The 21,020-nt window shown below is 40.0% G+C and overlaps 2 protein-coding genes across 7 annotated transcripts in view; both read right to left on the reverse strand.

Moving 5' to 3' along the window:
- Positions 1-227: 227 nt before the first annotated feature.
- On the reverse strand, positions 228-13,006 carry CRLS1 (cardiolipin synthase 1). Of its 3 annotated transcripts, none has more exons than XR_013345784.1 (8): positions 12,294-13,006; positions 10,437-10,574; positions 8,153-8,282; positions 7,121-7,206; positions 5,169-5,237; positions 4,705-4,796; positions 4,392-4,549; positions 228-2,122 (listed from the first exon to the last, which is right to left on the reverse strand). XR_013345784.1 is itself a non-coding variant. In XM_077814105.1 (7 exons), the coding sequence occupies exons 1-7, from the start codon at positions 12,735-12,737 to the stop codon at positions 2,035-2,037; spliced, it is 1,047 nt and encodes a 348-aa protein (XP_077670231.1). In that variant the 5' UTR covers positions 12,738-12,884; the 3' UTR covers positions 228-2,034. The 3 variants fall into 3 exon arrangements, 1 of the variants encoding a protein (XP_077670231.1); XR_013345785.1 differs by having other exon boundaries at positions 4,392-4,522; positions 12,294-13,005; XM_077814105.1 differs by lacking the exon at positions 4,392-4,549 and having other exon boundaries at positions 12,294-12,884.
- Positions 13,007-14,137: 1,131 nt separating this feature from the next.
- Positions 14,138-21,020, reverse strand: part of MCM8 (minichromosome maintenance 8 homologous recombination repair factor) — a 29,242-nt gene continuing 22,359 nt past the window's right edge. For 3 of the 4 annotated variants that reach the window (XM_077814101.1, XM_077814102.1, XM_077814103.1), the window contains 4 exons: positions 19,583-19,792; positions 18,035-18,111; positions 17,268-17,457; positions 14,138-15,522 (listed from right to left, as the gene is read on the reverse strand). In XM_077814101.1, the coding sequence (XP_077670227.1) occupies positions 15,430-15,522; positions 17,268-17,457; positions 18,035-18,111; positions 19,583-19,792 (570 nt within the window). In that variant the 3' untranslated portion in view covers positions 14,138-15,429. Of the gene's footprint in view, positions 15,523-17,267; positions 17,458-18,034; positions 18,112-19,582; positions 19,793-21,020 lie in introns of those variants that run through there. The other variant, XM_077814104.1, reaches the window with a different exon arrangement.

Raw genomic sequence — 21,020 nt, forward strand, 5'->3', positions numbered from 1 at the left:
GATTGTTCTCATGGGTAAGATGGAGTATCATTTCTGTACCTTACCTATGTTTTATTAGAAGCAGTTAATATCCAGAATAAACCAACGAGGACAGAAGGAGCAACTAATGCATATGCTAAAAACAGCCAACAGCTCTGCACTGTTTAACTACTTCATTTAATATAAATACCTTGGACACACAACTCCAAGTAACTGTACAATAAGCTAAATACAAAGACAAGTCATGAAACGGTGTAGCCATTTTATTCATAAATGTGCTGAGGCACCTGCATGCTGACATGATCCTTCAATAGCCTCAACACTTTGCCATTCCCTACCAGAACAACATATTCAGGTGTACCTCACTATATTTGAGATGGTGGTAATGAACAAAAAAAAGGAATAACCTGAATGGACTTTGTCATCTCTCCATTTTAAAATTGTGTTCCTGAAGAAATACCATACTCCCAATTAACTAAACATGCATATTAAGAAAAAACATTTTATATGATTTGCTTTACATTTATCCTTCCGTTGCATATAAGACAGATCTGGACTGCTGTATATGGTGAAAGCTAAGAGACAGGTACTGAATAAAAATTAAAGATTGTCTGTGTACCATTTCTATACAAGTTAAAAGATAAAAAATTTAAATGTTTTATATACACACCTACAACTACACCCCCCCAAAATCATTATCTAATAAATTCACTTTTGGTGATAGAGCATCATAGTCCAACTATTTTTCAGTTACTTTACCTCCTGACACCTCAATTCTTTGCTACTACATGCAAAACACACCATATCTGGCGCCAAAGTATTTAATAAGTAGATTTCATTACTGTTAATATGAAATCTCTTGTCTTATACTTTTTGTGGCTATCAGAGTATAAGCAAGGAACAGGCATTTAATTCTGTAACTTTAAATAGTTTTGCCCTATTCTTTGATCACGGGTGGTAAATTGAGATCATAGCAATCCCTGATGAACAACGCAGTCACAGATATAGGAGAATCATGCACAAAATATGCAGCTTTAACGGTTTCTAATTAATCCAGTGATTTGGAAAAGCATTTAAAATGCCTTGATTTTTCTCAGTTCTATTTACGCTGACATTTCTGCTCCAAGATGATCTCAAAGTGACCAAGCAGGTTTTAAAATAGCACAGCATAGCTCACACAGGAAGTTCAGTGCCTTGGTTTCTCAACCACTACCAAGTAGCAGTACTAGAAACACGCTTCTATTTAAGAACTCGATTTATCTACATCTGTGACACTACACCATGAGCCCTAATGTCACTAGAACCTTCTCTCTGGGGACAGATAGTGATCTTGGTATTTTTACTGAAGAGAATAACTCTGAAATACTGTATGGACTGTATTATTCATATCACAATGAAAATTTAAAAACTTGAGGGAAAAGAGGCTCACTTTGCTGTAGCTCACGAAAGCTTATGCTCAAATAAACTGGTTAGCCTCTAAGGTGCCACAAGTCCTCCTGTTCTTTTTACATTTCTGAAGGTCTCATTCCCTAGTGATTTAATGCTTTCCTTTGCAGCAAACTATAATATTTAGTAAATCCTAATAAGTGATTCTGTCTCGTGACAGTATACCACAGTTTGTCTTTATAACTCCATGTGTACTAGATCTGAGAAGAAAAGGGAGCTTCGTCAGCACATTATTAGAATCTAATATACGATCCAATTCTGCATGAAGCATGCAAACTTTAGCTTCTGAAAAGCAATATAAAAAGAGATACAAGATTCAAAATGCAGGACAGCTACTGGTGACTTAAAAGTGCCTTTAAGAACATTGTGATTTTTTTTAACAATTATATTTTTATTTATAACTTTCAAAAATACATTGAAAATTCAATACATTTACAGTACATGATCAGACTCCACTTTTACTTCATACCAGTCCAATTGTGATGACATGGTTTGAATTGAAAAAACTGTCTTAAGGAAAAACACTGAGTTCTTATTCATAGGCCAGTTATATTGTCCTTTACAGTATAGAAAACAGTGATGTGATGAGATGGTCCTTTCTATAACACTTCATTTGTTGTTTATTACCTGGACTGTTTTCCGACCATAATGATAATAACTGTATGCAGACGTTGCTGTTGTGAAAGCTGTAATGCACCTTTGGGGGGAAAATGGTTAATATAAATTAGTTTCTTTGTGCCTAAATATTTGAATAATGCCCCAAGCTGTATTTTAAATGGTTTCTCTATTCTTTGCTACAATCTGAGTGTGTATATTATGAGACTTCCTATGCTAGTCACAGAGACTGAGGTCAAAGGCTGAAGAAAGTGTGATTAAGAAAATTCTCACCCTCCCCTTCTCATTTTAATGACTAACTTTGATTGTAAACAACAAATATCATATTCAAAACTGAACCTCACTGCAAAGCAAAGTGTATTCACATAAGCAAGCTTCCTTGTTCAACAGTCTGCTTCACCACAGAATTCATCATGTACTGGGCTGAATTCTTAATCCAGTTATACTTGTGACAGAAAAGTGGGGGACGAATCTGGCTCAGTGTATCTGCAGTATGCACAGTGTTCACCAACTTGAGAACTGGCTGACACTACTTCCAAGAGGTTTTTGTTTGCTTGTTTTTAAATATATGCATGATGACTACTAACAAACCCCCGCACCCCTCAAGAAAACAAACTAAAATCAAGATAATAATTCTTGCTTGCTACATCTTAAAATACACATAATGCTACTATTTCAATCAATTGCACTCTGATGATGGCTACACAAGCAACAGTCAAATCTCTATTCTGAAAACTAGTATAATCTACTTTGTTTCTATAGTTCGCTTAGAGGCCACGTGAATGGCCTCTTGTGAGACCTTTTAAAAAATCCCGTTAAGTGATATCTACTAGTTCTCCTTTATTCACTGTTCTGTTAACTTTTAAAGAATCCTAATATGTGAGAGCAAAAATGCCTTTTACAGAAGCTATCCCAGTTTGTTTCCATATAATATCAGCTTTTAATAAGTATATTTTTCAACGTATTTACCTGGTTATTGAAATAAAGGTCTCTAATTCCTCAGAACCTTTTTAAAAAATAGGTATACTGGATCCATCAGTTCTTTAGTATAGTTCCTAACTAATAGCAGATTGTGTATTTCTATTAACTGCTCAGCCACTTCATTCTTATAGTAAGTTCCTTTAGAATTCATGGAAAAATACCACCTAGTCTGAACACCTGTCGCAATTTAAATTATAAATTTTTTCTAAACATCCTAAATGGACAGTCTCTCACCTTTATACCTGAAAATAGCTGTGACAGACTTGGCAATTTCCTGCAATATCTTTGGAAGATCTTGCTATATTAAGTTTATGTATCGTGGGGCAGGGACTGTATGCAATTTCACAGAGAAGGGAAACCACAGCTCCTCCAGGAACAAAGAACAGTAGGGATGATTAGGCAAATTCACTAAGGTTGTAATACCTCTGGAGAAGTACCACACCACCTAGAAAGGCTCATATACACTAGTTCAAACTGGATTCACCAGAGACCAACTGACAAAGAAAGGACTTTGGGATGATCAGCCTGAGTTTAAACTGACTTAGGGCCTTCTTTCTGATGCAGCAAACTGTCCAAGGGGAGTCCCAATTCTTCCTGGGAAAGCTTGAAAGGCTTTTGGCCTACCGAGGCCCTATAAGATTGATAAGTAACTTTTTATGAGCTTTTAGCATGTTCATAAGGACTATTATGGTTTTTTATGGTTTCTCTGTAATGTTTTCTCTGTAATGCTTTCACCTTAAGAATAAATGTGCTTGCTGCTAAAGAGCTGTGTGGTAACTTGTAACTGCTGGCAATTATACTGTTCGTAAACCTTCGGAGAGAAAACAAAGACACTGGTATGTTTAGGCAATCTGGCTTGCTGGTAATATCAGAGTACAGGGAACTTTGCAGCCTGGAAAAAAAAAAAAAGGATCTCTGCCAAAAAGAGGTGATGGCTGAGGAGCTAAGCACCTAGAGGGGGTTCCCTTGAGGGTCTATGCAGGGAAAATACAGGTGCAGTTCCCCTGAACTGTGACAACAGCTTATCAAGGAAAGACTGATGGAAATAAACCATTGTGTTCTTTTTCTCATAGATTGCACCTATACTCCCTGGTAACCTAGCAGACATGACTGACTCCCTCAAGCATCTTATTTCAGAGATACTTAAAGAACTTCTCTTTTTAAAAGTTATCTGCTCTTCAAATTGGTTAATTTCTACTTTGTTTTACCTGACATAGTTTGTCCATTTCTACTGGCATCACTTGTGCTGCAATTTTAGCAATGAAACCCTTTTAACTGGAATAAATGCCATAACTTTCCATTTAACAGTATCAGATTTTTCCTGACCTTTCCACACTTATGTATGTATTTTAATTTAGGGATGTGCATACCTTCTGTGATGCCTTCATGCTGATTTGGAAGACTTTAGTTTCTTAACTTTCATCCTTGGGTTTTGACTGGCTTCCTCATGTGTTTAGCTATTTCTCTCATAACAAATTAAGCACTGATATATTGCTTGGTTCTGTTTCAGCCAAAAAGAAAACGTCATCTGGAAGAGTTCAACCATACAAGTCTGTAACCTAATTTAGGCTTACTGAGGCACACCCTTCTGTTCCATGAATTTTACTTTTTAATTCAATCGGAATTGCTAGTTTCTTTATAAGTACATTACAGATATCACAAAAAATAAAAAATGTAACTTACCATAAAGTCTGTAGATATATGCTATCTACGTAATCGAAAACAGGAGCCGCTAAAGAAGCTGCCACCAAGATTAGCTGAACTGCTGTGTTCATCTGGTAAAAATTAAATATGAATTATGGCTGTACTGAAATAAAACTTTACCATATTAATGTCCTTCACATTACTTAAGAGGTTATTAATAACCTTAGCCAATATATGGAAAACCAGGCAAAATACAAGCTTTGAGATATAGTTGCTGCACGTTTACTTTGTTAATTGGACAACTTATGCGCTTATAATTAAGCATGTGCTTTGCTGGATCACACCCAGAGGACTCAGGACTTTGTGGAATAAAGCCCTATATAAGAATTTGTCAGTATTAAGTGCTGCCGAACAAAGCAGTCCGAAAATTAATAGTGCTTCAGAATGGTGAAGGCTCCTGGATGCTGAAGAAACAGGTATTTATAATAAATGATCACCTTTACCTTGCTGATGAAAGTTGGTTTTAACTGGGCAGTAGCATAACAGGGGTTGAAATATCTACTAAGCGTTCTCTGTGAAAGGAAGATAAAGGTTGTTTATGTTTAATGTGTGTGTTTGAAACAAATCTCCACAAAGAACACACTACAGAAAATCACTCAACACTGGAGAAACAGTTACACTAATCTACTCTTTGATAAAATTGACATTTAAAAAAATTATATAGAACATTAAACTGAAATATAACAGTACAAGTGAGACAATAAAAGTGTTACTTAATAATTAGTGAAGTGATGGAACCTTGCTTTTATGCCCTGTTAATAATTGATGGATTTCATTTTGTAAAATACTAGTTTATGATCTCCTAAATTTCATAGTCTCATATGTAATGTTGTTCGCAAAAAGAAAAGGAGTACTTGTGGCACCTTAGAGACTAACCAATTTATTTGAGCATAAGCTTTCGTGAGCTACAGCTCACTTCATCGGATGCATTCAGTGGAAAATACAGTGGGGAGATTTATATACACAGAGAACATGAAACAATGGGTGTACCCATACACACTGTAAGGAGAGTGATCACTTAAGATGAGCTATTACCAGCAGGACAGCGGGGGGAGGGGGGCGGAAGAAAACCTTTTGTAGTGATAATCAAGGTGGGCCATTTCCAGCAGTTGACAAGAACGTCTGAGGAACAGTTGGGGGGGGGGGGAGGGGAATAAACATGTGGAAATAGTTTTACTTTTTGTAGGTTAATGAACCATCCAGTCCCAGTCTCTATTCAAGCCTAAGTTAATTGTATCCAGTTTGCAAATTAATTCCAATTCAGCAGTCTGTCTCGTTGGAGTCTGTAAGCCAGTCCTTGCTTACAGACAGCCCCCCAACCTGAAGCAAATACTCACCAGCAACCAGATACCACACAACAGAACCACTAACCCAGGAACCTATCCTTGCAACAAAGCCCCTTGCCAACTGTGTCCACATACCTATTCAGGGGACACCATCATAGGGCCTAATCACATCAGCCACACAATCAGAGGCTCGTTCACCTGCACATCTACCAATGTGATATATGCCATCATGTGACAACAATGCCCCTCTGCCATGTACACTGGCCAAACTGGACAGTCTCTACGTAAAAGAATAAATGGACACAAATCATATGTCAAGAATTATAACATTCATAAACCAGTCAGAGAACATTTCAATCTCTCTGGTCACTCGATTACAGACCTAAAAGTCGCAATTCATCAACAAAAAAACTTCAATAACAGACTCCACCGAGAGAATTGCTGAATTGGAATTAATTTGCAAACTGGATACAATTAACTTAGGCTTGAATAGAGACTGGGAGTGGATGGGTCATTAAACAAAGTAAAACTATTTCCACATGTTTATTCACCCCTCCCCCCCACCGCTGTTTCTCAGATGTTCTTGTCAACTGCTGGAAATGGCCCACCTTGATTATCACTACAAAAAAGTCCCCTTCCTCCCCTGCTCTCCTGCTGGTAATAGCTCACCTTACCTGATCACTCTCATTACCATCTGTACGGGTACACCCATTGTTTCATGTTCTCTGTGTATATAAATCTCCCCACTGTATTTTCCACTGAATGCATCCGACGAAGTGAGCTGTAGCTCACAAAAGCTTATGCTCAAATAAATTGGTTAGTCTCTAAGGTGCCACAAGTACTCCTTTTCTTTTTGCGAATACAGACTAACACGGCTGCTACTCTGAAACATGGAATGTTGTTGTTCTCTTCCCAGGTAAATCTTCACTATTTCCCCCTAAGTTTTGGATCAACATCAAGCTGCATAACAAAGCTTTGGCAAATATGTTTGTTAAGTAATTGTCGCTTCCTACCCCTGCTAATACACATCCTAACAGAAAACCTATTCAAAGTCGAAAACTATTTGATTTCATGTCCATCCACAATTTGTTTTACAGCCACACACTTACCGGTGGGGACAGTGTTTTGTATCGCACATAAAAAACAGCAGCAATTAGCACTATGTCCCTCAAAATGATCAAAGTAGTCAGTGGAACTGAAAAACAAATCAACAAAATATAGTTATAGAAGAAATAGTCAAGATTTGAAAAATTTGATTTAAACAGGTTTTTAGCTGCAGATAGACAAAGTCCACCATGATACACCACCACTACATGTTCACACGTGCAATCCCCATTAACACAAAGAAAATACAAACCATTTGTCTTTTCCATCTAAATAAAAAGCAACGCAAATTTAAGGAGGGAGGGTAGGGGGCAAAAATCTATGATTTAGCATTCAGTGGCAACATCTAATGGTATCAGAAGGGCATTACATTATCCTGCAGCGCTTCCTACAACCAGCACCTTTCCTGCACAGTCAGACCCATGCAGATGGCAGAGGTGAACTGGTTCCACTGTTGTCCGTTGAGAGAAACACATCCACCTGCCAGAAACATCATCTATTTTCAATAACTGCCAGTAAGCATGAACTCCAGAGCAGCCAAGACAAATCTGAATTAATTGGCAAGGGTGGCCCCAATCATCCCATTTCAGATTGGAAAACTGGAGTCTAGCATAGAGATTGATAAAGTGAGAAATGTCAATCTCAGAACAGTGGTTTGATGTAGTTGTGTATGACGTATGTTTTCTTTTAAAATGTGAGTTCTATGAGTGGAAAGTGCAATAAAAGTATTCTTTGTTAAAAACAGAGCAAACTACTGCTGAAGCTGAACCTAGTGACAAAAGTTGTTCAAGTGCTCAACAGCACAACAGAATTAAAAGTAAGTCAGAATTTTATGATTTTATATTTGAATAAAGTTCTTTAAACTTTCTTTTAAACAGACAACAGTAAAACCCAATTGACAAAACTGTTGTAAGCTAAAACTAGTTTTCCTTATTGACAACGTAAGAAGTGTCTTCTTTCATTAAGTTCACTTCTCCATACTATTTAGTACTATCTTATGAAAAAAATATAAATACATGAATTTAACATGATCTTACCTGGAATAAGACTTGCACAAGTGAGGCTGACATACAGGACACTGATAAGAATTTTATCAGCTAGTGGGTCAAGGGCACTTCCCAAAGCAGATTTCTGACTGGCCCAGTTTCGTGCAATAAACCCATCCAACTATAAATATAAGTTTAATATGTGAACGTTTGATAGCTAGAAAAAAAATCAGCATCTACTACTGTTACCAGGATATGTGATAAGCAGTATGAATATAATGTAGGTAATTAAAAAGATATACAGTATTATCAGAAGGGCTGTAAAGCGATTACAAAAATTTACTCGCGATTATTCATGCTGTTAAACAATAGAATACCAGTTATTTAAGTATTTTTGGATGCTTTTCTACATTTTCAAATATATTGATTTCAGTTACAACGCAGAATACAAAGTATACAATGCTCACTTTATTTTTAATTACAAATATTTGCCCTGTAAAAAGCAAGAAATACTATTTTTCAATTCACCTAATACAAGTATTGTAGTGCAATCTCTTTATCATGAAAGTTGAACTTACAAATGTAAAATTATGTAAGAAAAAAACCCTGCATTCAAAAATAAAAATGTAAAACTGTACAGCCTACAAGTCCACTCAGTCCTATTTCTTGTTTAGCCAGTCGCTCAGACAAACAAGTTTATTTACATTTGCAGGAGATACTGCTGCCCACTTCTTGTTTACAATGTTACCTGAAAGCAAGAAAAGGCATTCGCATGGCACTATTGTAGCCGGCATTGCAAGATACTTATATACCAAATGCGCTAAAGATTCCTATGTCCCTTCATGCTTCAACCACCATGCCAGAGGACATGTCCATGCTGATGATGGGTTCTGCTCGATAATGATCCAAAGCAGTGCAGACTGATGCATGTTCATTTTCATCATGAGTCAGATGCCACCAGCAAAAGACTGATTTTCTTTTTTGGTGGTTTGGGTTCCGTAATTTCCGCATCAGATCGTTGCTCTTTTAAGACTTCTGAAAGCATGCTCACCTCACGCCTCTCAGATTTTGGAAGGCACTTCAGATTCTTGGGTCAAGTGCTGCAGCTATCTTTAGAAAACTCACATCAGTACCTTATTTGCCTTTTGTCAAATTTGCAGTAAAAGTGTTCTTAAAATGAACAACATGTGCAGGGTCATCATCCCAGATTGCTATAACATGAAATATATGGCAGAATGAAGATAAAACAGAGCAGGAGACACACATTTCTCCCCCAAGGAGTTCAGTTACAAATTTAATTAATGCTTTTTTTTAAAATGAGCATCATCCACATGGAAGCGTGTCCTCTGGAATGGTGGCTGAAATCAATACATTTGAAAATGTAGAAAAGCATTCAAAAATATTTAATAAATTTCAGTTGGTATTCTATTGTTTAACAGTGCGATTAAAACTGTGATTGTGGTTAATTTTTTAATTGTGATTAATTTTTTGAGTTAACCACATGAGTTAACTGCGATTAATCGACAGCCCTAATTATCAGTCAACTTTGTTAGAACCGTGTTTCCCAAACTTGTTCCGCCGCTTCTGCAGGGAAAGCCCCTGGCAGGCTGGGCCGGGTTGTTTACCTGTTGTGTCCGCAGGTTCGGCCAATTGCGGCTCCCAGTGGCCACGGTTCACTGCTCCAGGCCAGCAGCTCCCATTGGCCTGGAGTAGCGAACCACGGCCACTGGGAGCCGCGATCGGCCGAACCTGCGGACGCGGCAGGTAAACAAACCGGCCCAGCCTGCCAGGGGCTTTCCCTGCACAAGCGGCAGAACAAGTTTGGGAACCACTGTGTTAGAAGATACAAATAACGTATTGAACACTTTCCATCTGACTACTCAGATTTTAGTCTGGAAGCTTGCGAACACATCCTAATTCCAGGAAATTCATAGAGCACCTGATTGTCAGAAACATTGCTAATCTGCATACATGATTACCTCTTCTGGATGCAGAAATTCTTAATCTGCATTTGCAAGCAGACAGTTGCTTGCAATAAATACAGTTTATACTCAACTCACTGGGGGATTCTCAGTTACCTGTTTAGGGAATCTTTAAGGCTGTTTTGCACCAACAGAGCAGCATAAAGCAGCCTTAATGAGTGGTAGAATCTGGGCCTGTCTTGTCATCATGGCTTTCTCAGGCATTTCTACAAAATAATTAGCATACTAGCTGATCTCATTTTACTGACTTAAATTTTAAGAGAATTAGTAAACTGTTTATACATTATGCAGTAAGTGTGATTTTAAATTAAAAAACAACAAAATACATTTCAAAACTCTGTTATGCAACATACCAAGTCTGTTATCCCAGCCAAAGCAAAAACACCCAATGCAATGTTGAAATTTTCTTCAACAATCAAATAACCCAAAACTGGAGCCAAACCAATTCTTGCCAGAGAAAGTATATTTGGGATTGTCCATGGGTTTTCATACTGGAAAATAAGAAAATTTAAAAAAAAAAAAAAAGAAATCAGTCAAGCCTGCATGTGATTTGAATATTCACAGTAAATTCACATTTGACTGAAACCTGGATTGCCAGAATGCCTTGAAATTCTGGGAAATAAACCTCTCGACCAGACCTGAACCTATAACCAAGACGAGAAGGGGAGCCTGAACAGCTCCAATACCACGTGCCATTTTATTCTGATACTTGACCACCAATGAACAACCAATTTTTTTTTTAAATAAAAGGACAATTTGTATTAAAACATGCAAAATGCATCTTGGTAAGTTTGCTAGAAAACAAAACTTTCAAAATTTATAATGCTCTTTATTAGAATTTTTTATTTCATAAAACTGAGCTATCATTAGCTCCAAATGTTGTGACAATTTAGTTTTAAACGATAACTCGCCCTCACATATAAATCAATATGAATGAATTAGTAGAATTATACAAGCTTTGTATCTTTAAAAGTAGACTGAGTTGGTTTCATGTTAGCACCTCCAGCTTCAACCTTAGTATGAAAAACTAAGCGCAGGTGAGCAGCGAACGTGAGCAGCGAACAGCTGCCCAAGGAATGGGGAATGTTTGGGACAGGACTGAAATATATGCAAACAAATAAACACTGTAATGGATGCATCTGCAAAGGAACTGATTAAGCTGTAAATACAGACTATGAAAGAGAGGAACCAAAACTGTTTATTCCATAAATATAAAACACAGGACAGACAATTATCATGAATATAGAACAGACCTGGCATTAAAGATAGGAGGAACCTACTGTGTTGGGGGTGCCTGGTAAGATAATAAATCAAGTGCACCAAACCTGGAAAATTTAACATGCATGAAGTCAAGTAAGGAAAAGAACGGCATAGGAGACTTGAGATAAAAAGCTAACAAGTATGGCTTACTGGAAAGGGAGAAGGGAATATCTTACATTTCCAGAGAATACGTTAGCCAATGTAACCGAGTACTCAGTGAACCTGTCTAGATGGGCTTTGGCAGAACTGCAGATTAGGTACCTCATGCAAACTGATCCTTTTGTATGAATCTCATTTTGCTAAACTCTAAACCTCGGGCTGCTCGGGAATCCCCCACCGCTGGGCCCGCAAGCTGTGACTTGTCTAGGGAAAGGGGTGTGCTCTCAAGTTAACTGTGATGTAAAATCCTAGACAAGACAAGGCAGTTTGTCCTTTTCATGTGACTTCGCAGGCAGAGATGGGGGAAGCATCAGGTTGTTTCCCCACTCAAGCTGCTCACTTGCGCGACGACTCACGCCTCGCCTACGACTGTATCTGGAGCGAAGAGCAGAGGGCGGACGCGATCCAGGGGCCATGGCCCTGGCCTGCCTAGCCCCGGGCGCCGGAGACACCCCCTAGCAGGCCCCGGACGAGCGACCCCGGTGCGCTGTTAGCCGCGGCCGCGCTCACGCAGCGCCCGGCCACGCGGACCCGTCCGCACAAGAGGGACTCGGGGCCTCCTCGCAGCCCAGGCTGCGGCGGCTGAGGAGCCAGGCGGGCGCCGCAGGGGGATGCAGCGGGGGCAGCTCGGTGACGAGGCGGACACGGTGGGAGGCTCCTTCCCCGGGCAGGGGGCTCTGGCTGGCGGGGCGGCCGCGGGAGAGGGCAGCGGGTCGGGCGGCGGCGACTGCGTGGCGCGGGGTGGGGGGGGAGCAGAGGGGGCCGGCGGGGCCTTCTTCACAAGCACGTACCAGCTCCGAGTAGCCGCTGGCGGCTCCTCGGCCCCTCCGCGCCGCGTCCCGCGGCGGGCCCGCCTCACCGTCGCTGCGCCGCCGCGGCTGGGGGCTCTCCCCGCCGGCGGGGACCGGGCCCCGGCCGCCGGGGAGCGGGGAGCCGCTCGCGAGCCGCTCCGGGGAGAGCGGGGCCGGGGAGGGCGCGCGCAGCAGCAGCAGCCGCCGCGACTCCCGCCTCGCGCCGGGGGAGGAGGAGGAGGAGGGCGGCGGCGGCGGCGCCCGCGGCGCGAGGCCGCTCAGCGGGGGGGCCCCCAGCGCGAGGCAGAAGCCGCGGCGGCTGTTTACGCCTCCAGTCGCCCGGGACCGGCTCGCGAGCGGCCTCGCGCCGCTGCCCCGCAGGGGCCGGCTCGCGCCTTTCAGGAGCCCCCAGGAGCATCTGCCCAGCCAAGCGGTGGCCAACATGGCGGCGTCCACCCCCTCCCCCCGTAAGGGCGCTGGGCGCACTTCAGCCCTGCCAGACGAAGGGGAGGGGGCAGCCACCCCTCAGCCTCCGTTCACCGGACAGATGTGTGCCTGAAGGCGTTGGGGGTGGGTTTGCGACTTTTGCGACCGCTGCCATTGTGCTTTACGGCAACCATCTCTCCGCTCCCTCGCCCACCCCGCCCCGGCCTTTACAGGCTTGCGCACGCGCCTGGGGTCCCTGCGGCTCCTCCCCCGCAGGAGCGAGCCGGGGGCACGGCGGGATCGGGGGCTGCGGGGCTCTGCCGCCCTTCCACAGCCCCTGGGGGCGCGGCCCGGCCCGGCCCGGCCCGGCGCAGGTTGTTTCGTGGCTGCGTCCTACCAGCTGTATTTGAAACTCACTGCCCCTTAAAGAGTGAATATACCTATCAGGGCCCTGCTGTTACTTTTTAAGACAAAAACATGCAAGAGAGGAGGTGTCTCACTCTTCAAGGCGGTATAGGGGGTCCGGTACATGAGAGTGAAGCAATGGGGAGTAACTTACGATGTTAAAAAAAAAAAAACCTTTTAAGTGCCACACTAGCCTTTTCATGGGGAAAAGCCTGGGTTGTAGAGGCCCAAGAAAAATTACAAGAATGCAATCCAAATCTAAGTGGTGTCAATTATACTGGCTGGTGACGGCAGGGGGCTTTAGATCAAACCTTTAATGAACTCATGGTTACTGTTTTTGTCCCTTCGTTAACTATTCCACATTTGATAAAATCCGTTTCTGACTTACAGTAGGGACAATTCGCTCATAGGGTAGGCTACAGAAGAGTTACAGTACATTTAGGTTAGCTGCTACAGAAATAAGTAACATCTCTAAAAATAGAAACAAAACAAAAATCACACTATGGAAAACTGGAAAAAGAGAATTTTGCAGTTTTTTGAGCTGATTCATTATACAGACCCAGAAAATATTTAAGGTATTTGGTAACTTAAGATTAAATATGGCTCCAGTCAAATCTTGAACTAGATAGTCAATGCAGTAGCCATGCTGCACAAGGATTCTTTAGTACTAGGGAACTGCCATACACAACAATTAGGATTTCTAGTTTTAGATTCAAGCAAATAAAATGTCATAAAAACACGTTGGTATTTTGTTTTTTAAATGAAGAGCTTTAACTTAAAATTACCCCTCATTTGTCTTTTTGATGTTAGGTCATGATCCTAAGAAGGGTTCTTAATGGACAGTCCTTACACCTACAAATAATTCCATTGATTTCCCATGGTAGTAAAGGAACTGCTCAGCTGGATCCCTTTGCAGGATTGGGGCTTTAAGCTGTTTGCTGGTGAGGGGATCCTAAATCTTTCTTTCAAACTGGGATTTCATCTCAAGGCACAAAACTTCAGAGGCACAAGACTTTTCTTTAAACATAAGTTGAGGAAAGTTTATTGAATTTGTTTAAAAACCAATGCTTCCTCTTAAATAAGTAATAATCTGCCTCAAAACAAAGATGGAAAAGATCAGAAACAAAGTCTTAAAACAGAAAGCCTTCATATTCACACCTTTCTGATAAAATCTTAATCATCTTCGTAGTGACCTCAATATGTAACATTTCAGACATGTTCCCCATCTTGCATTTGTATTATGGGAAGAGGAATTACTTTAGGAAAAAACTGGATTAGCAGGCATCAAAGCAGCAGATCTTATATATACATATATTACCTCCCTTTTGTGGGATGTCCTTGTTTAAGTCAGTTTAACATACATCAGGAATACTACAAATTAATGCACAAAATGTATATTATATTTATGACAAAATTGCTTTAAATTTCCATGCTATTAAGTATTTAATGTCACTTAACTTGTTGACTGAATCCCAAATTTGTCTTTAATATAGATTTTAATGTATATTAAATGCATTCTATTTCACTTCTATATTTAATATGCACAACTAGTTTGATTTTTTCATACTGACATTTTAAATAAAATCTCAAGTACTGTATATAGCTCTTTAAAATAGTAAGCTGCAAAAGTGAAACTTTAAATAAACAAATTAATTTCTTTCAGTTAACTACCACGTTCCTTAAAACTATACACTGCATGGAGCCTCAGCATGAAAATTACCAATTTCTTGAAAACATTTCAAAATAGTGCTAAAGCTATTTAATTGATTTCATTACACTACTAAAATCTGGGTTACTCTCAAATCTTTTCAATATTACCATTTCTGATTGAGAAAATACTTTCTGTAACATTTCTATTCATTTTTAAGTAACACCAGGCATCTTGAGTTATTTGAACTGAAAGTAAAATCCATGATTGTCTTTTGATAGGATGAATGTAAATACCCATTCTCCTCTTGCTATTATCTTTGATGATGGAGAGCCTCATCTCAAATAACTCTTATTTGAACTACAGTACTTCCAAATGGCAGCATGAAATATCATCTTCTCTGAGAACACTTCTGGAAGTAAATATGGTAGTGTCCCTCATTCCTGAAAGTATTGCTTTTAAAAGGGCAGTTCTTCTGGGAGTGTCATGTCTCAGCTAATAGAAGCTTCGGACATCTGTAACATTTATTTAGGAATATCCATAGTAGACTGCAGGTTATATGGTAATGGACTCCTGGTGCAACATGTCCACCAGTTATTCCATTTCAAATATGATTACTGTGCCTCAAGAACATTTGCTTTCGTTGTGGTGGTTCCTTCACATAGTTTGAAGCTGATAAACTCTTGGACCTTTTTTCAAAAGATAACCCTGGTCATTTAAAGAGCCAACAAAGCTTTCAAAATCAGATACCTGGAAGAAAAATAAAGAGTGAAATACGTTTATTAAGTGTGAAAAATAATATTTATTATGTCTGATGTAAAGCAAGGTATGTTGCAATTCTTTTAAACATTTTAAAATTAATTATAGAAAGGAAATTAGTGTGAAGGGTTTAACTTCCGCCACAAACCTTTGGATCACTTGAAGGCTAAGTAAAAGTTGACTGTATCTTTCCTTGCTTTCTTTCACCTCACTAAAAAAAATGTACAGTTTACAAACATCAACATCGAAAATGCTCCTGGTTTTGCCATATGGAAAATTAGTGAAATATACCTAAATCAAAGTTTCATGACATTTCATCTGCTGAGGGAGTTTTCTGGAAGAAAAAGTGTTTCAAAAGGGGAGGAAGTGTGGGTTTGGGGGGGGGGGGGGGGGGCGGACGACACAAAAAATCACCACAACAAAAAATATATGAAAATCTTTTGCCAAACAAACAAACACAAAAGCTCTTGGGAGAAATCCCAGCCCCTCTGAAATCAGTGACAAAAACTCCCATTGACTTCAAGTGGGGTCAGGATTTCACCATAGGTCTTTATGCTATGAAAAGAGGTAGAATTTAGGGTGTGGCAAAACATTTTACACATACAGTGAAAACAGTAAATTGTAATTTTTCTTTAGTTTCACAAAAAGATAAAGAGAGGAGGGGTGACATGTTTGTGAGTTTTGAAAAGGATTCTGAGCCTTTCACCCCTAGGATACTGTTTTAGAGTGGAAATAGTCACCAAATGACAGATTGGTGACCCATGTAAAAGGAATTGGTAATCACAATTGGACAGGTTATCCACAACATTTAACCTGATAAGCAGCCTCAAGAGAGAGGGCTTGGAGATTGAAGCTACTATCTCATCCCTAGAGGAGGGCTGACGTATGCGAAGAACAATATCACTGCCCACATTATAATCGTTCTATAGATAGAGAAATTCAATTTCCAGCACTTTTCACAAGCACCGAAATCTTTTTTGAAAAGATTTAAAAGGTCACTTTTCACTGGATGTTCCAGGTATTCCACCATGAAGTGAAATGTAGAATTAGCTGGCAGTTATTTTCACTTGAGAAAATCAAATGTGTATAAGGTGAGTTGAAGATCACAGGATATGTTGTACTTGCTGCCTTATGTGTTTTTGATATGCTTCTCATCTGATTAGCAGTACTTTCATATTAGGAAAGTTTGGAACAGGAATGAAAACATACAGACATCAGAAGGAAGACCAGAACAGAAACACAAGAACAACATTTTCAATATGGCAGGCACAACTTTGGAGCATAAATTGGAGTGTGAGCATAAAGGATTATTAATAAAGAATTATTTGTATTATCATAGTGCCCAGGGGTCCCAGATATGGACCCCATTGTGCTAGGATCTATACAAACACAGATCAAAAAATAGTTCTGGAGCCAGCAGAAGCAAAACATTCTGGGAACAACTTGTCCTTGGCAAAAAACGTCAGAGACAAACCTTAATAATAGCAGCAAAGTTAGTGCTTGTTGATGCAAGATGGTGTAGTTAGCAAGGCTAGTGACATTAGAAACTTTACAGTGGAAATGTCTCCACGACAGAGCTCAGAACATCAGCAATATGTTTTGCTCATCCCTGTTTAATGGAGAGATATGGCACTTGTCTGCTGTTTCTGATTTTAATTTCTTCATTTAATTTTTCAGCTGATAATTTTAATGATTCCTAAACTGTTTTTCAAAAGAATCTAGATTTCCCCACTTACTTTTATTTGTAGCTCCTTTGCAATCTGCCGAAGCTGTTGAAATGCAAAGAGATTGTTGTAGGTTCTTTCTGCAATATCGTTGAGGGCAGAAACAAATCTCTTTGCTTGTGACCTATTGCTCATCCCAGAACCATGCTGTGAACGCTCAAAGTCCAGTTTCCCAAACTCATCAGAGTAAGTTCCTAGCATGCTAAAAAAACACAACCAAATGAGAATCAACAGGAGGTAAAGGCAGAAATGAATGGATTGGTTTGGCAGGGTCTTGCTATTGGTCTGAAATATAAAAATGTAAGAATGAGTCATTGAAGTCTCAGGCCTCCAAAGGGGCTCACAAATTGTGCAACTCCTCCCACTAAGAATAAAGCTAGCAGTTTAGAGGCCTTCACTGGGGGGTCTGTTGGTTCACAGCAAGAATTCAGCCTCTGAGAAAGTGGAAAGACGCTTAGAGGTGCATCTTTTCTAAAAGGCAAAAAGGACTGAATCTTCCGTACACTACAGTGTGATTGTATTCTTTGAGTGGTCTATAATTATAGTGGTCATGATCCAACACGATAAAATTAACATAAAAACAGGGTTGTACATTACTACATCGCCACCCTATTCAGCCAAACCCAAAGATGGACAGTTTGGCTATAGAGTTTGTATATAAATATCAATGGTCTGAACCATACCATCTAAGCATTCTCTTGGTTGCATGAAAAGAAGAAAAATCATATTTTTTTTAAATGAATACCAATATTTGTTCTGATTTTAACACTGTACATCACCTGTATTTCATTATTTCAATTACATCCTTAGCATCTTCTTTGGTTGATTTTTCCCTTAATTCCAGCCTTGATCGTGCCTTAAACAAAAAACATATTTAACAATTAAGCTGAAGTTATGTGGTAGCCACCACATAAAAAAGGCTTAGTCTCCATCATTCAGTCACAATGGTTGTGTCAAGTTCTGAGGACATACTTGGGACCTGATCCTGCAGGACTCAAACATAGTCACATTCTTCAGTGGAATTTCTGACTAATAATTGCAGGATAAAGCCCTATCAATAAGTAGCATCACTGCTACCTTCAAAACTATCTTAGTGGGTTGTGGTCTGGAAATTGTTGATTTTCTTTTTAATACTGCATTCTCTGGGCAACAACAAAAGTATGACTAATGCTATTAGAACACAGCATTAAAATACGTGGCAATAGCGATAACATATGGGAGGAGCAGACACAGGTCCCACTCTATACGGTCAAGGAAGATTCTTCTGAGAAGCCAGGTGGATATCCCTGAATCCTGCTCCTCTCCCTGTTGGCAGATACAGCAGGGGGAGAAAAGGGGAATAGGATCTAGGGAAGGATGGGCAAGTTCCCAGCCTGGGATATTTTTCTGTCATGGAAAGGCTGGGGAAGCCCTCCACAGTTCCTTATACAGCTCTTCGGGTTTTATGCGCCTCTTGCAACCAGCCATTTAAAGAGTCATCAGGATTTAGTCTTACGAGTTTGACAGTTATTTAGTTTAATGTTATTTTGGTCCATAAGCAAGAACCAGAATACCCATCTAGCATCCCAATTTGCCTTTACTTTTACAATGGGCTTAGACATAGTTTGGGATGGAAAAGCTGCTTTAATTTACTCACCCTGCTGGAGCTGTGCAGTATTGAAAGACTGTATTAGGTAATGAGGCACAAACTAATGGATCTGAGGGACAAATAAGCTGAAATGTCTGTCCTCCACTTAGCCCCTTCAGAATGGCATAAAGGGTGTAAAAAATTAAGACACTTTGTCTGGGTGTACCTTATTGCCTCATTGGCCTTGCCTGACAACATACGTCTAAAACAAAGGCTCCCAACTTTTCAAATTATAAAATCTCACATTGAGCCTCTGGTTTCCTCTAATGCACCCTGGAATCCAGATATTTCAAAAGAGGAGCTGGAATAATCAGCGTAAGGAATGGGCACTCCTTGTGCTCTGAAGTGGTTACAAGGATCTACAGCAATTCTGATCAACACAAAACAGAGGGAATAGAAGCAGGCTGGGAGCCACAAGTCAATTGCTGGCAACTCCCTTGTGGAGTCTGATCTCTCCTCCCCCTTTTCTGAGGTTGGAAACTTAATATCAAAGGGCTTCTTTACACAGTCAATATGCAGCAAACTGGGATGTAAATTTACAGAGCATTAGCCAGCTGCACACTAACTGGCCTTGTGGATCTTTTCCTCACTAAACACACATGGTCACGTTAGCTGTCAGAAGTTCCTGGGAGTGTTAATAGCTATATTAAAAATAATACTTAGGATGCCAGAAGCAAAAAATATTACTCTGGAAGCGTACCTCTGTAAGCCGAATGAGCGACTCCAGTTGCCTTGTGGTGATAGGTGCACTGTCCACCCCTTGGTTCTGTTTCCGGAGCTCAAGATAGAATTCCTGGAGGACCTGAGCAGCTTCTGGAGATAACTTGGGGTGGACATACTGCCGAGCATATCCCACATACTTCCTCAATAGCTGGTGTGGAATGGCATCAAAATTTTCTCCAGGCATGACCTAAGCCAATTACGAACACATCTCTCATGTTCATGGACTCTAAGTTACAACAGGATTACAGTATTCAGTGCGGTTTTTTTATACACTGGTCTTTCTTCTATGAACTCAATTCTCAGTTCTCAACTGGGTGTGCATAATAAATGATAGTTTGGTCACTTCCGGACAGAACAAACCTCTAGTCTGCGTTGAAGAAAAGTGACGGTGCCAAATGCAACTGGGCAATATCAAGAGTCCTCTTTCAAAAAGACTCTTCGCAATGAATGAGAACGAACCTGAAAAGGTGACTATACTGAATCAAATCGTTGGTGTGGTTTAAGATTAGAATCTGGCAGATATAATTTTATGGCCCAAAAAAAATAAAGAGAACAAGCTCTATTTTTCTTGTTGTTGTATAAACCTAGGAAGACACGGTCCCTGAAGAGTTCTGATCCTGCAATTAATCCCAGTGGGCTGTGGACTTCTGTGCCCATATGACACATGACCAGAAAGGGTTAAGCATCCTGCAGAATAAATGACTCAAATTCAACCCTTAAAAACATATGGGGAGATAATGTTTGTGTTTTTGTGTACTTACGTATATATGCATCCGATGAAGTGAGCTGTAGCTCATGAAAGCTTATGCTCAAATAAATTGGTTAGTCTCTAAGGTGCCACAAGTCCTCCTTTTCTTTTTACATATATATTGGTAGTGGTCAACAATGTAATCAAACAGTCCCTGTCTATGCTGTATTCTGTTACTTCAGAGATTAAAAGAACATCTTAACATTTAAATGAACTGTAAACATAGACTATCGCTGTATTCATCTCTCTTTGAAGTGTATAGCAAATCATCTGCAAATGGTGGAAAGACAGGCAATTGCCTTGTGTTAATCCGTGTGGATAATTACCAGCTATGCTTAGGAAACGGGTCCACTTCAAAGTTCAAATGAGTGCCTGTTGTTCAACTAAGGACTTCAACCTGTCAAAGAAGATCTGGAATTGTATATGCAAGACCTTTGGGTCCCAATCCTTTTAATCTCAGATCTGCTTGAGATTTCATACAGGGGAAGGCTAAGCCATAAAGATTGAGATCCCAGTCCGAAGCTGGAACACCCTGAATAAGATACTGGACATTGGACTATAACCTATGGACTAAATTCTAAAAGAACTCTTTGCAACTTCGAAGCTCACCATCTCTGCTATGAATCTGAACCTCAAGAATTGAACTCATGTCTGTATGTATAGTGAC

The sequence above is a fragment of the Eretmochelys imbricata genome, chromosome 3, assembly GCF_965152235.1.
Source record: "Eretmochelys imbricata isolate rEreImb1 chromosome 3, rEreImb1.hap1, whole genome shotgun sequence".
NCBI lineage: Eukaryota > Metazoa > Chordata > Testudines > Cheloniidae > Eretmochelys > Eretmochelys imbricata.

What these genes read in the sequence shown, in the direction of transcription:
- CRLS1 (XM_077814105.1), bottom strand. Translation starts at nt 12,737, where the DNA reads ATGTTGGCCACCGCTTGGCTGGGCAGATGCTCCTGGGGGCTCCTGAAA. An exon ending in TGGCTGGGATAACAGACTTG is followed by an intron (nt 8,283 to 10,436) that starts GTATGTTGCATA and finishes TTATATTTATAG; the next exon opens with TTGGATGGGTTTATTGCACG. An exon ending in ACAAAACACTGTCCCCACCG is followed by an intron (nt 5,238 to 7,120) that starts GTAAGTGTGTGG and finishes TTCCTTTCACAG; the next exon opens with AGAACGCTTAGTAGATATTT.